We start from the raw sequence: 14,228 nt of genomic DNA, 5'->3' as shown, positions 1-14,228 counted from the left end.
GAAAAGGTCTATACATTGTCTCCCCCCCCCCCCCCCCCCCCCCCCCCCGCTCCCCTTTTCTCGTAAACCGAATGCGTTCGTTCAAAGTCTGAGAAACTTTTTGGAGTTGCGTCCAAGTTGCATCGATGCTTGGCTTATGCAGTTTCCAATAGAACTTATTCTTATTGTTTCTTTAACGACCCTCTTAAAGAAACAATAAGAATAAGTTCTATTGGAAACTGCATAAGCCAAGCATCGATGCAACTTGGACGCAACTCCAAAAAGTTTCTCAGACTTTGAACGAACGCATTCGGTTTACGAGAAAAGGGGAGCGGGGAGGGGGGGGGGGGGGAGACAATGTATATGTGTATATACATCTAAATTTTTTTTTTTTTTTTTGATGTGTTTGTGATCGCGGTTTTGAGATCACTTGGGTGTGTTTTCCCAAGGAAAAGAAAAGGGGAAAAAAAAAGGTGTTCTCTTTGTGGTCTCTTTATGTCTGGGTGCGTCGCCACGGTTTAGAGACCACCTGTGTGTGGTTTTTTTTTTTTTATTGTGTGTGCGTTTTGACGCGACTGTTAGGATAATTCGGGACATATCTCTGTCAAGGTCACTGCGATGATCCGCAGTGTCCCTTTGTTAAGTCCTCGTCTCATGTGTGGGTTGTTTTGTATCCTTTGTATCCATCCGGTTCGAAATGTCTGCAACAAAGGAGTTTATGTGTAGAGTGTGGTTGGGAAAAAGTTCCGAGGGTACTTAAAGGCTGTTGGAGAAATAAACCAGTTAGCTGAGTTTGAGACGTTCTCTGTGTCTGTTCCTTCTACTGAAAGTTCTTCCGATTTCTTCCACCGCAGTCTCAGGTGTAATACGACATGATTAGCTACCACCAGCTCGCCTGCACTCTCACCGTCTTTTCAATATACTTAGAGTAATGTTCAATAATGATACCAATAGATAACAGCTTGTACAGAAAAACTGAGCAGCTATATCTACACTCCACACTTCTGCTCACCTTCGGGAAAACAGAAGAAACTGTTCAGTCTTTGGGCACCGAAAATAATGCGCACTTTCGCTCAGCCGAGCGGTAACCTGTCTCCTGTCTTGCATCCAGGCACACAGCAGTGCCTGTTCGTAGGCGACCGCTTCGGCGCTGCCCCGTCCGCCATTTCGCTCACCTCGGTGATTTCATTCGTTTCATGCCTTCAGTCACTGTATTTAATCACACCTCGGCCAAATTACAGCACATTCTCACGCTCACCAAGCGCCCTTGTGTTTCTCTGTCTCGCTTCACCGGCTTCACTCCCGCTTCGGCTCAACCCGTCTCGGCATCCCAGGGTGTTGTGGCGCCACCTATCCACGTCTTCCTCAGACGGCCCGCGCTTGTCAATGGGAGGGGGAGCTCGCTCCGGACACCAAGTCCTTCTAGCCACCATACCCCGATCTAGCAGTTGCACCCACCCTCACTTGAGCCTCCCTATGATAATGCTGAGAGCCAAGCGCCATCTATCGTGTGGTAAACGAAGCAACTACTGCGCGTGCGCAGTAGGGCAGGGCCGCCAGTTACTTGGGTGACGGCGACCGACGAACATTTATTTTCTTTGTTTTCCTTCCTCTCAAAACTCTGACTGACTGAACGTTTATTTTTCTACGTGTTCTTCCCGCGCGTGCCGACTTCAAGCAGCAAGAAAACAGTACTTAAAACAGACCACGACGAACAAGAACGCTGGATTCACCGACTCCGACGAAGCGTATAGGCCTAGCAGGCATTCCGACTCGGCGCTGCGTTGCTTCGTCGCAAGACCGTCTGCCTACGACCGGCTGGCGTGCTAAATGGAATATGCCCGCGCGACCCTTGTGGACCCTTCCCGTATTATAGTTTGATCACTGACCTCAATTCTAGATTAAGAGGTGAGGAGGTCAATCTCTTCCCCTTGTTTTCCGAGGCAGCGTTGACGAACACTCGTCGAAAAGGGACTCTCGTCGATTCTATCTTCTTGTTTTGTGTGATATAGAGCTGAAATAAACGCCGTATGGATTGCCTTCGTAACACGGTATGTACACTTTGTTATTGGTATGCCATTTTTATTCTGACAGACTGCACGTCACTGTCGACCCCGGTCCAACCTTCCTTTGCCGAGTGTCGCGTCAGTATCGAGTTGCAATCGTAAAAGAACGGTCCCGAAGCGCTTACCAACAGCGCGAATACAAGACTTCCATCAAGCGCGCGCGTCCGCTCCGAGTGTAAACAGGTATTTACGTGGCTCTTGCTGACACTCGTAGTTCAAACGTATCTTTTTTAACGTCGGCTCCCTCCTGCATCTCCGAGGCCGCGAAAAACGCCATCTACGTCGCTTTGCAAACGACTGACACGGGCCGGCCCTTCTGCCAACAATGACGGGGTGGTGACAAGACTCGCTGCACTTCCCAACAGGCATACCGGCGTATGGGACTAGTCCCATGCTGTCGCTGTAGCGCAACATATCTCATTGAATTTCGCTCAGCTGCGATGCGGCGATGAGAGGCGCCGATTCAGGAAATACGTCGGTGACATCACCGCAGTAAAACCTACCGGCGCACCCCAACTCGTTGCCGCTAACACTCCCATTCTCCTACTGCCGAGAGAACTTCCGGTTCCGGAAACGGTCTACGTCACGGCTTCTTTTGCGGTCAGTTGGAGAGAATGAAAAAGTCGATATTTCAATAATTTTTTGTATAAAAGTTAATAAACCGAGACGAAAACGGATGCCTGTTCGGCATTCAGTGAACATTGACGGTTTAATGTAAAAGTTATCTGGAAAAAGTAAAAAGGTCATTTCATGGTCCCTTTAATGAAAACAATACGAAAAGAGGGCGCAAAACCGTCGTCGCCCCCCCCCCCCCCCCCCCCTTTTCACCCCCATCCCCTGAATAGTTCCGACGCATCTGGGCATCATACGAAGTGAAGATGTCCCGGTAACTAGCGATCGTACCTCGACGGTGCACCATAACAATAAACCGTTCGGCCCGCGTCGCCAACTCCCACTGTGAGTATTTCTACAAGTAAACGATGATACTTCTATGCCCAGGGTCGCCCTCGCTCGCGCATAGAAACCCTCCGTTAGTCATTCGCGGAAGGCTGTCATTCTTCACAAACAACAACTCGCGAAGAGTGAACACTGGTAAACGTCCTCAGGAAAAGTGAACATGCCTCCGATTTCGATTACCGCGGCGACGCTGGCGACGAACCTCTCGGCGCTGTTGACGCAACAGCGGGCGCCATGAAAGCGAATAAACACGCCAGAACGCAAGAATAATTCACACTTTCAATAACAAACAAATTAGGAACTCACTAAAGGGAAAACAATGAAGATACGATGCACGGGGTCAATGGGGACAACGCGGGAGCTAGGAACAACGCTGCTTTCCGCATACCAAAATGGGCGCACAACAACCGTACGCCAGACGGCGCGGCTGTCGCTGCAACACGCAAGATGGCGACGACTACGCGGAAAAGGTGTATAAAACAAAGCCGACATAAAAAAAAAAAAAAAAAAGAAAACGAATTGAAAATGACGACATCGGTGTGATCATATGACGTGTCCAGTGACCACTCCGTCAAATCTGGCAGAAGATGGGAAGTTTTATCAGATCGTCCCGATGACTCCGATAACGATACTCGACACTCCGTCGACGCCTTTGCGCACGCATCGTGTCGTTGTCGGAGGTGTGGGAACGTTCTATTAAAACTCGTGTCTCGCCCACTAAGCTATAGCGAGTTTCGTTGACTTCGTTATATTTCAAACCTTTGGTGGCCATCGCAATAGTGTCACCGCGCGCAGGCGCAGGGCTTCCTCGCGGCCGTACCTCACTCCCATCGGTTGGCGTAAGAGATCATGGGGCCATAGAGTCAACCATGTGGCGCTCTCGTCGGAAATCGCGGTTAAAGAGCCTCTAGATTGTAAAGAGGGTCCATCTCAGACCATGGGGGAGCATTTGCAATTTGGAGACGATCAAACGCTTCCGTCGCCTCCTCGTATCGCAAACACGGTCCATAAACCACGTGACTCAGACCGAGCATTTCGAAACTTTCTGTATTGTAAGCTCTACATAGTCGTGGTATACGTATCGGTACGGAGATTTACTGACTAAAAAATGTATTCTATACGTTTGACTTTTTTTTTTATCATGTTAAACAGGTATACGCTTGCCCTTGACGCGATCACAATCTGTACTTGCTTCTGGATGCCACATGACTTCCATCGTGGCCTGTGTGCGTGCAGCTAGTTACCTAAAATTAAAACTACGTGTTTTTATTTATTTTTATTTTATTATTATTTTTTTTTTACTACGCAGTTTTTAAGCGCTTGTTTCCGGGTTTCGCGGCCTTGGCGTCGGCGTAACCGCGCTAAATTTAGCGGGAAAATTGCCGTCACGTGACCTCAACGCCAATTCCATTCCTCGCTAAATTTAGCGGGGAATTGAATTGTTGTTAAGGTCACGTGGCTTAAATTTTTCAACTAAATTTAGCGGGAAAACTGTGGGAGGAGGGGAGGGTATGGAGGAGGAGGGGGAGAGTATGAAGGAGGAGGAGAGAGAACGGCGGAGAAGGGGCATACCCTCCTCAATACCCTCCCCTCCTCCTCCTCAAGAGCTGCGCTCTAATGTCGCATTACAGGGATTTGTAAACGCCTTTCATTCCTTTTTGTTTACTCCTTTCGTGCAAACAGTTCCACCTGTCCACGACCATCCTAGGCCTGGTCTTCATGATACCGGGCCTGTTCAACTGCGCCGTGGTGCCCGTCTGGGGCAAGCTCTGTGACTGGAAGGTCGGTGCTAAGCTACACATTGCTGCCCCCGGGCGCTGCTTTGCTCGCTTGCTCCGATCACTACACGCACCATTTGCCGTCGACGAGAGCACAGTATATTTGTTTGCAAACAACTTTGTCGTGCAATATTTTACTATATGTTTATTTTGCTTATATGTTGTATATTTCCTTGCCCCTCTTCGTGTACACTGTAGAGTTGCCGGTGTGGTTTTCTTTTAAAGATTGATCATCTCTTTAAATACGGGGTGTGTCAGTTTGATAGGCCGGAATCACCCTGTGAAATGAATATTTGCTTTAGCAGCATTGTTTTTGTGAAGCACTTATTGAAACGATAATGCCTTTAACTCTTTTACAACGAAGCTGTTTATGGCTAGGGGTCTGTGGATTTTTCGTGTGCAGTGACATCAGGGCCGTACCCAGAAAAAAATTTCGGGGGGGGGGGGGGGGGGGGGGGGGGGTTTCGGGGACAACGGCGGCCATTTTGTCTTATTTTCGCCTATGAATCATGTGCATCGGTGGCATATAATGGAGAGTTAAAGCAAACCGAAGAACCGGTCCCGGTTTGGTACCCGGTAGCCGACCGGTGCCACTGCGCGTGCGCAGATGTGGAGATTAAAATCGGCTGGCTGCAAGTGCACCGACCAGGGCCGTACCCAGAAAAAAATTTCGGGGGGGGGGGGGGGGGGGGTCAGAACCCCCTATCCCCCCCCCCCCCCCCCTGGTTACGGCCCTGAGTGACATACCTTCCTGTATATTCACAAAGCTCGACGACGGAGCCATAGAGTGCCCGGTCGCAGATTTGGAGCTCGAGGATCTGGTCGCACGGATCATTTCTCGGGCAACCTGGACGTCAGCGCACAGCTTTTGCAACGGCGAGGACCCAAAACATGATTTTCAAACCCAAGGAGAAAAGAAGCGGTAGCGCGAGGAACGCGAGGAGCACGAGGAGCACGAGCGGACATTCCATGGCTCGGGAGAAGTGTGTTGCGGCGACTTGCCGCAGCGGGGCGCCCGTCACGTGGCTCTTTTCTCATCCGTTGTTTGCCGCTCTAACTTTTCAATTTCTGCGGCCGCTTCTCGTGGCGATCTGCCAGGTTAGGACTAAAGCTATAGCTGATCTTTTATAGACGCTTTCAACGCACGCCAGCTTGAGCCGCCATAGCCGACCTTCTCTTGTCTTACCGAGATGCCGAGCCACTGAAGCGGGCGTTGACGAGTCTCCACAAGGGCCTATGCTGGGGAGAAGGACACAGTAACATCTAAAAGGGCAGTAACCTGTCCTGCTGTGGCCATAATGAAGTGAGGAAACAAAGAGGTAAGAGGAAACAAAAACTGGAGGTCGGTTATGGCGGCGCCCATGCACAGCTGCCTGAAAGCGTCTATACGCCTTCCCCATATAAAAGATTCGAAGTAAATAACCAAAATAAAGCGTTCACGAGCGAGCGTGGAAGATGCCCTTTGTTTTAGGCCTTTGCTTTAGAACAGCTACTGCTACAGACGCCGGTACGTGCGGCGCATGGAACAGCATTCCCTGCATTCTCCTTGATGCTTGGGTAATGTAGCAATATGTCTATTCAGTAGATTAGTTATCAATAGGCACCATTTTTAAGATCAGTAGACTCTCAGGTAATGGAGGTTTCTCAAAGATTTGCCGCTGTGCGACCCGCGTCGGCCATGTCTACGCTCACACTGCCCTCTCTTTGTCATCATTCCAAGCGCTTGCGTGCCTATAAGGAGTATTCACTGGGCGCCATATTTGTGGGTGCTGACTAGAGCGCATGCGCAGAACGAGCCCACATTAATAGGCTGCTAAAACAGGTAATCTTGAGGGTGCGGAATGCACGTTACAAAAGAACTGTGGAAGCTCGCCATCAGCACGCGCTCAGCAGTCGCGCACACAGACATGGCCGCCAGTGAATACTTCCTACAGTTATTCCTTCCGCTCTCCCGGGGTGGAGGGGGATCGGTGGCCGAGTGGGCTGAAGCGCACACCCAGCTCGACGCGCGTGGAGCGAAAGCTCGCGCTGCAGAACCCAGGGATCCTGGGTTCGAGCCCCACCCCTGCCCGTTTCGATCTGGATGAGCATCGTACCGGCGTGCGGTCGTGTATCACTACTGCGTGAGCACGTTAAAGACCCCAGGTTAGCAGTCGTACTGCACTGGCAATATTGCTCATCTACAGTGTAAACCAGTGTCGCCTCACCCTGGCAGACCAACCTTACACTGTATAAACACTAAACGTCCAATTTGACTTTGATTTCTCCCCTGGTGGCGGTCCCGTCGCGCGTGTCTAGTTTCCCTCGGCTCCTAGAAGCGGGTCTGTGTCGTCTGCTAAACAGCTTCACTGGTCATCCACCTCCACAGAGTGGAATGGCTCATGATTTTTTCTACCAAAAATTGCGCCTAAATAAATAGCCGCGTTAGTCGGAATGAGCATTCTAAAACAAGCTTGTTGTAAAGATGAGCGACGAAAGGAGGGCTGTCTTCTTGAAGGGGTACTTGGCCCAATAAAGGAGTGTCTCGTTCTCTGGCAGGTGAACACCAAGCTGCTGACCAGCATCGGCGCCCTGTTCGTGCTCCTGTACCTGCTGCTCGTCGGACCTGCACCCTTCATGCCCTTCGACACGTGAGCACGCGCGTCGCCCTCGTCGCACAATAGACCGATCTCACTAAGCGTTCGGCGCATGTGTTATGCCGCCATAACTTTAGTTTACAAGAGCCAAGCGGCTGCAGTACACGAGAGGACTCGTGCAGTCTCGTGCTATACATGCGCAAAGCTCCAGCGAGATTGTCGCACGTGCCTAGTTCCCCTGATACATTGCGGCAGCGGTTGGCTGGTGAAATTGGTCTATCGCGCATCGCACCAAAAAAAAAAAAAAAAAAAAAGATACTATGAGGTAACTAAAGCAAGGGTGCAGGCGAGCTAGTTCAATACTGCCATGATAACCCTGCAGGTTACCATGTCAGAAACGACAAGAGCAAGGGTTACCATGTCAGAAACGACAAGTTCGCGACCCCGTACTTCGGTGACCAAATGCAGACAGCCGCCTGGCGATCTGCCGTAAATGGGCGCACGACCCCTTGATTTTGTTCGTATGTTTGCCTGTTTCCTTTTTTATTTAGAGCCAAATTTTAAAATAAGGAACTAGTCTTTGTCATTGTGGCGCTGCTGCCAGTTTACAGATGGTACCATGCTGATAGGAACAGATAAGGCATGAAGCGGGGACCGCTGTCCGCAGCGAGCGATCACCAAACCTCCCATGCTAGCGCACCATATATAGTTGCAGTCGAGTATTTAATATTCATCTCCAAAGATGCGCACCAAAACGAGGCGGTCACTGACTTCGATAGCACAGACGTATCTCCCCGACTCTTGAACCCACCTTGTTTTCCTAGAAATAATGAAGGATTCACTTGGTCAGCGAATTCACTGCGCGCCCCGTCCCCCACAGGAAGCTGTGGCTGGTGATCTTGTCGATGGCCTTCTTCGGCGTGGGCATCGGAGGAGCGTCCATCTGCGCCTTCATGGCCACTCTCCAGTACACCCTGTGAGTCGTCCAGAAGACCGGTCACAGCGCGTGTGCGCTCTCCTGGACTATTGACTTCCTCTTCATTTGCAAGCAGCCACGCTTCAAAACCTAATCTGGCCAGTATCACTTAGAAGACAAGGCCGCTGCAATGCGTCATCATTTGTAGGTCCCTTACCCGCCCCAAGCCTACGCCGCAATGCGGCAGACGCAGGCGTCTGCATGCGTCTCCGCGCGCTAGCGTTGCGCTCGTTGGGAGACGCTGCAAAACGCGCTAGCAGCATCGCTTGGTGACGCTGAATGGATCCACTATAGTGGGGACGTTTGAGGGGAAAGACGCAGTCCTTGTCTACCAGGTGGTATATATTGGACTGACCCACTGAGGTGGGGAGAGTACTGGTGCGTCGGTCGATGGAAGTCAGGGGCTTGCGCAGAGCCTCTTTCGTTCCCAGTCGCCGCCAGGTTTCAGCGACCGATGCACACTCACTTTCGTACTGAAGACGACTTTAAATTAGTAAGTTGTATTAAACCCTTACAGCACGTCGGACGGGACGTGCAATCTTCGCGGGAAGCTTCTCGTATTCTCGGCGTGCTTTTGTTAATCTTGAACTCGTGCGCGTCTGCGCTTCTTTCCAGGAGTCGGGGCTTCCAGCCGAGCATCGCAACCAACGGCCTAATCTCGTCCATGTTCACCCTGAGCCAGTCGATCGGGTGAGGGGTTCTCGTCCCTGTCGGTAGGGTGCAAAACCACCTATGAGGGGTATTCACTAAACGCCATATTTGAGGGCCAAAGACCGGTTGAGGGCGACGCGCGCGCGTGCTGGAGGCTGAGCGTCTATCTTTACCTGCCACCAACAGTAGATAGAAAGCCGTAGTATTCAATATTCTAGGTCACTCACGGGTCAGCGCGGGACAAGTTAAGGTCGGACACGACTGCTGTGTCATCGTTCGGAAAGCAAAAAAAAAAAAAATTCGTGTTCTCACTGACTAAATGCGAGTTTCAGCCGAATGCTGACGTATAGCACTCCCGTGTCAGATATGTGACCCGCGCTAGCATTCGTTAGTGACGGAGAAAATCCAACACTAATGCCTTCTTTCTAAATGGTGTTGGCCGAGGTCGGCCGGCCACTCACCTGTTACTGCTTGCAACCCGTTGCAGATCGTTTACGGGACCGGCCCTGGGCGGAATGCTGCTGCAGCACGTCGGGTACAAGTGGGGGACCATGGTCCTCTTCAGCTTCGAGGCTGTCGTGGTCAGGACCTTCCCAGATGTTTTTAGCGTGGAATACATTGAGGGCTGGCTGCCTGTAAAAAAATTCGTAATGCAAAAAAAAAAAAAAAAAGATTTTTAATACAGCGTTTTATAGGTGCTTCCAAGGTCGGGGTGGGGGTTGCCGTTGAAACGCCTTAGAAAACGATCCCTCAAGATAGTTTTTTTTTTTTTTTTAATTTAGCCTTTTTTAATTAAAAGCTTTGGACATCACCTCATAGAGCTAGGTTTCTTTTCAGCTGTATGAAGAAGTCCGAGGCGCCGTGTGCGGTTTGTATATTCGGGTGTTTTTGTGCGTTTCCAGGCGTGCCGTGTTGACATCTCTAATTTTATATGTGCGTGTGCGTGTGTGCGCGCGTGTGCGTGTGTGCGCGCGTGTGCGTGTGTGTGTGTGCGTGTGTGTGTGCGCGTGTGTGTGTGCGCGTGTGTGTGCGCGTGTGTGTGCGTGTGTGTGTGTGTGCGTGCGTGTGTGTGTGTGTGTGTGTGTGTGATCCTGCTCAATTATAGAGCTACGGTTCGGCAGGAAACGGGTCCCGAAGATTCATGTGACTGTGTAGTGAGACTTTTGCAACCTTCTCGTACAAGTAAAGCCACCAGCAATACGCGGAAACGCTGTATTCTCGCCGAGAAAACTACGGTGCACGCTGGAGCAAAAGAACAGTCAGTCCTTTTTCTAATATTTTGCTGATCGCTTCGGCCCCCAGGCGTCGGTCCTGATCGGATTCTACATCCGGGACACCCTGTGCCCGGAGCACGGGCAGATGGCTCCGAGAATCCTGGAGCCCGACAGTGACGTGGGTTCTTCCACGAGCTCCAAGGAGTCCATGCGCTGCGACTCCCGGACCATCTCGTACGAAGTGGAGCAGAAACAGCAGTACGGCTCCTGCTGCAGTGACGGACCGACGCCGTACCGAGACCGCGTGGCCAGCATCGACACCCGTCCCGTTCAGTAGGCCCGTGGTTATCTTCCGTGGACGGGCACAAAGCGAACTCTTGGTCCCTGTCTGGCTACGCGGCCGGGGACCGCTCTTCTTGGTCGTTTACCATATATGGCACCGAGCTGGAACGCGTCTTCGACTGGTGTTTTTGAACGTCTCTTCAAATCTAGGCCCTCGAGTTCCGCCTGATGATGTCAAAGTGTCATGCTATTGCCTTGCCGCGATCATTGCCGCGTGACACAGCAGCTGAGGTGAACGCGTCAGACGACTGTTCATACTGTGGCTCGCTCTCAACTCGACAGTCCGCAGAAGCTTCTGCAGCAGCAAGTTGGGACGCCACGACAGCGACACCGGCGCTCGCTCGTCTTTTTTTCCGGAACTTCTACGACCATGCTACCAAGATCGCGACTTCCGACACCATGACATGCCGGCTCGCGTGACATCCGTTGCCATCCGTTGGCATTTCGGCACTGCTTTTGTTGCATGGGTTTTAGTGGATCGTTTCGATATCTCCGCTAACAATACCCGATGACGAAACGTAGCGTGCGCAAAGGCATCGGCGGAGTAGCAAGCATCGTTATCGGAGTTATCAGAACTAGGGAGTTTTAGTTCATCGTTTCGACGACTCCGATACTCCGCCGACGCCTTTGCGCATGCACCGTTTTATTATAGGGTACTATTATTAGTCATATCAGAACAATCTAATAAAACTCTCTATTATATGCTTAAACTCCCCAAAGGCGCGTACCAGGAACGGTACACTCTCGCACTCTCAGGGTCGGCTCTGTTGCCCAGCAAACGCAGCTTTAAACGATACGCGTCGGGCCAGAATCTTTAAAATATATGGTGCTAAAAAAAAAAATAGTTTTGATTTGTGAGCACGAGCCCTGAATAAACTACGGCTCAACCATCTCTTATGCCCCGGTCTCACCCAGGCTCTTCTGGCTGGAGGTCTAGATCTTGTTATTTTTTGTTTTTGTTTTAAAGAATATTGCATTCTATTTATTCTAATGTGCAACGTCTGAATAAATGTGAAACAGTTGACCCAACACAGTGTGCCTTATTCCTCCAAAAAGTATAGTCTCCTTAAATGGCTCCTCAGCGTTCTCGGGGGATCTCCGGGCTACTTGGGTCTGAGTCAAGTTCACAATTCCCTGAACTCCGGCATATCATTTTTTTATTGACCATGAATACCTTTAGTACCATGTCCAAGAGCGTGCAGGTTGAGCATGCTTCAGTAACTGCCGAAAACAGACAGGACGTTCAAGCGACTCAAGGTAACAAAACTCCGACAACGCACGTTCCAAGCCCTTGCTTGGAACAGGCTTGCAGGTGGCAGCAGTCTAGTTCGACTCCTGGTCTGCTGCGCATCACCATGCTGCCATAGCAGTACTGCCTGCTTCGTGCATCCATCGAAGTTTCAAGGGCGCAGATGGGCAGCCATGTTATGCGATAACTTGAAGACCATCTCGTCAATCTTGTCATGTTGTTAGGCATCAGGTTCATTACCATATGGCAACAGCGCAGGCGTTCATGGTGAAGGCTGCAGCGTTTCTACGGTGCTGCGATTCTTCCATGCCATATGTAGATCACAGTCATCACTCACACTCGCTGCCAATAACCGTCTGTTATCAACCCTATAGAAGCAGAAATCTCGCAAAACCAAGTTCAGTGCGCGCAAGGCAGACTAGATATGCCCCCTATTGCCCGAAGGCTTTCGCAGCTGTCATCATTGCCTACGGCAGTTTACGATTCGAACGCTGCAATTTACAAAGTACATCTCTCAAAATGGCAAAGAGAGTAAGTACTCTTTTAGCTGCCGTTTCAGATCTCTATCCGTCCATGCCGGGGGAGCTTTGAAAGAATATAATCACATGGTACAGCCGATTGGCTGATATGCCGGTGCCATGCGACTTGAAGTCGACGTGTGCACTCGGCGTCGCCTTTGTTTTTTATCCGCCCAATACAAGAGCATGGAACAGCACGCCTCGCTCGTAGAGACTATAGTGAAGAGGGGATACAAGTTAGCACTGTCGGGTTTCCCGTGGGCTATCAATAGGAAACCAGGAACAATAAATTAGTGGTGTCACTGTGCGAACACTGCTTCACTCGAATGGCGCAGTGCCATCCATATCGTCATCAACGCAAAGAAAGCAAGTATGTCACTTATCACTACTTCCCTTGTAATATGATTTATACAGTAGTAGTCTCGAAGACATTCGGGTTAAAGTGAAATTACTTTTTATATTGGCAAGTATCAAATTTACTTTGGCGATACTGTGATATCCGAATGAGCTTTCCATGACATGCGTGATGTGAACACCGAGGTGCTCGTAGCAGGCGACAAATTCTAGAGTAGTGCTAGAAAGTGAGTATAAGGCAAAAATGAAGTGTTGCGATGGGAGATTCTCATTACTTAACATTTCTTAATCTTGAGAGACAATTGCCATAGATCGCATCGCACCATTCATTCTGCTGTCGCACGAAGGACCTTTGGATAAGTATGGTGAAGGGAATATTAGTAATTTCCCGATAGGTTACACAGTCAACAGCAACTAGACTAATCAATGAGGATACAGAAATAGATAAGTCGTATGGGTAAACTGAAAACAACAGGGGTCTGAAAACCAATCCCTGACGCCAAAAGTACGAAACTGAGGAAAAAGTGAACATTATATTAGCACACATAAACAAACTGAGAACGATTAGTTAAACAACATTCAATCCAAGGCAGCACATTGGGAAAAAGGTGACAGAGTTTAAAAAAGTAAACGTTTGTGAGGAAAGTTATTACAGGCTTTGCAATATTCTAGGATTCTGAGATCCACGTTAAAGTATAAAGGTCAGATAAATAGTTAAAGTCCGAAGTTGAGTTTCGCGGGACAAATATACGAAAACCCTGCTGTGAGGAAGAGAAGAAATATTTGTAGTTTAATTAATTAATCAGAGCCGTGTAAATTATGCGCTGTAAAATTTTGTGGGGCGTACGTTCGCCACGTGATCATCCTGCCGCCATACCCACGTGCAGAAAGGGCGGGCCAGGTGACGAAAGGGGGTGGTTGATTGGTATGGTTAGCTTAGGGGTGGAGGGTGGACGGAGTATAAAAGATGACTCATTTATCTCCACATTTCTGAAGTGGAACCACCTTCTCTAAGTTTTACTTCTAAAAAAAAAAAAAACACTAAACGTTAAAAAAAATTAAAACCTTTTGCGAAAAAAAAAACAAAAAACAAAAACAACAACAACTTAAGACGCGTGAAGTATTCAAAAGAAATATAGGGCTAATGTTGTTCTCATCAACTGAAAATAATATTTTCGAATTGTCGATCAGTTTCCCAATCACATTATAAGGAATAGCAAGAAAATTCATGAAAAAAATAATAAGTAGGGTTGCCTAGGGTAACTAAAACTACGCCTTTACAAAACGCTTAAAAATATATTTAAAAAAAGTTAGATTGCGTATATGTTTATACAGTCTAGAACATAGTCTGCCTCCAACGGGCGACTTGTCTCCCAGCTGTAGATGGGCAATTCAGCCAGTGCAGTAAAACCGCTAGCCTGGGGTCTTTAACGTGCACCACGCAGTAGTGATACACGACCGCACGCCGGTACGATGCTCATCCAGATCGAAACGGGCAGGAATGGGGATCGAACCCAGGATCCCTGGGTTCTGCACGGCGAGCTTTCGCTTCACGTGCTCCGAGCTGG

At 49.4% G+C, this 14,228-nt stretch overlaps 1 protein-coding gene across 1 annotated transcript in view; it reads left to right on the top strand.

Moving 5' to 3' along the window:
* The window catches only part of LOC8043567 (MFS-type transporter SLC18B1), a 30,983-nt gene extending 19,413 nt beyond the window's left edge, over positions 1-11,570 (top strand). Inside the window, exons 8-13 of the mRNA XM_029975528.3 lie at positions 4,686-4,784; positions 7,319-7,410; positions 8,237-8,332; positions 8,948-9,022; positions 9,471-9,564; positions 10,286-11,570. Coding sequence (XP_029831388.1) covers positions 4,686-4,784; positions 7,319-7,410; positions 8,237-8,332; positions 8,948-9,022; positions 9,471-9,564; positions 10,286-10,534 — 705 coding nt within the window. The 3' untranslated portion in view covers positions 10,535-11,570. The remainder of the gene's footprint in view (positions 1-4,685; positions 4,785-7,318; positions 7,411-8,236; positions 8,333-8,947; positions 9,023-9,470; positions 9,565-10,285) is intronic.
* The last annotated feature ends 2,658 nt before the right edge of the window (positions 11,571-14,228 follow it).

This window comes from Ixodes scapularis, unplaced genomic scaffold (assembly GCF_016920785.2).
Source record: "Ixodes scapularis isolate PalLabHiFi unplaced genomic scaffold, ASM1692078v2 PGA_scaffold4__175_contigs__length_147842914, whole genome shotgun sequence".
NCBI lineage: Eukaryota > Metazoa > Arthropoda > Arachnida > Ixodida > Ixodidae > Ixodes > Ixodes scapularis.
Note: the sequence above shows the minus strand (reverse complement) of the source record. Positions and strands in the feature narration are given on the sequence as shown.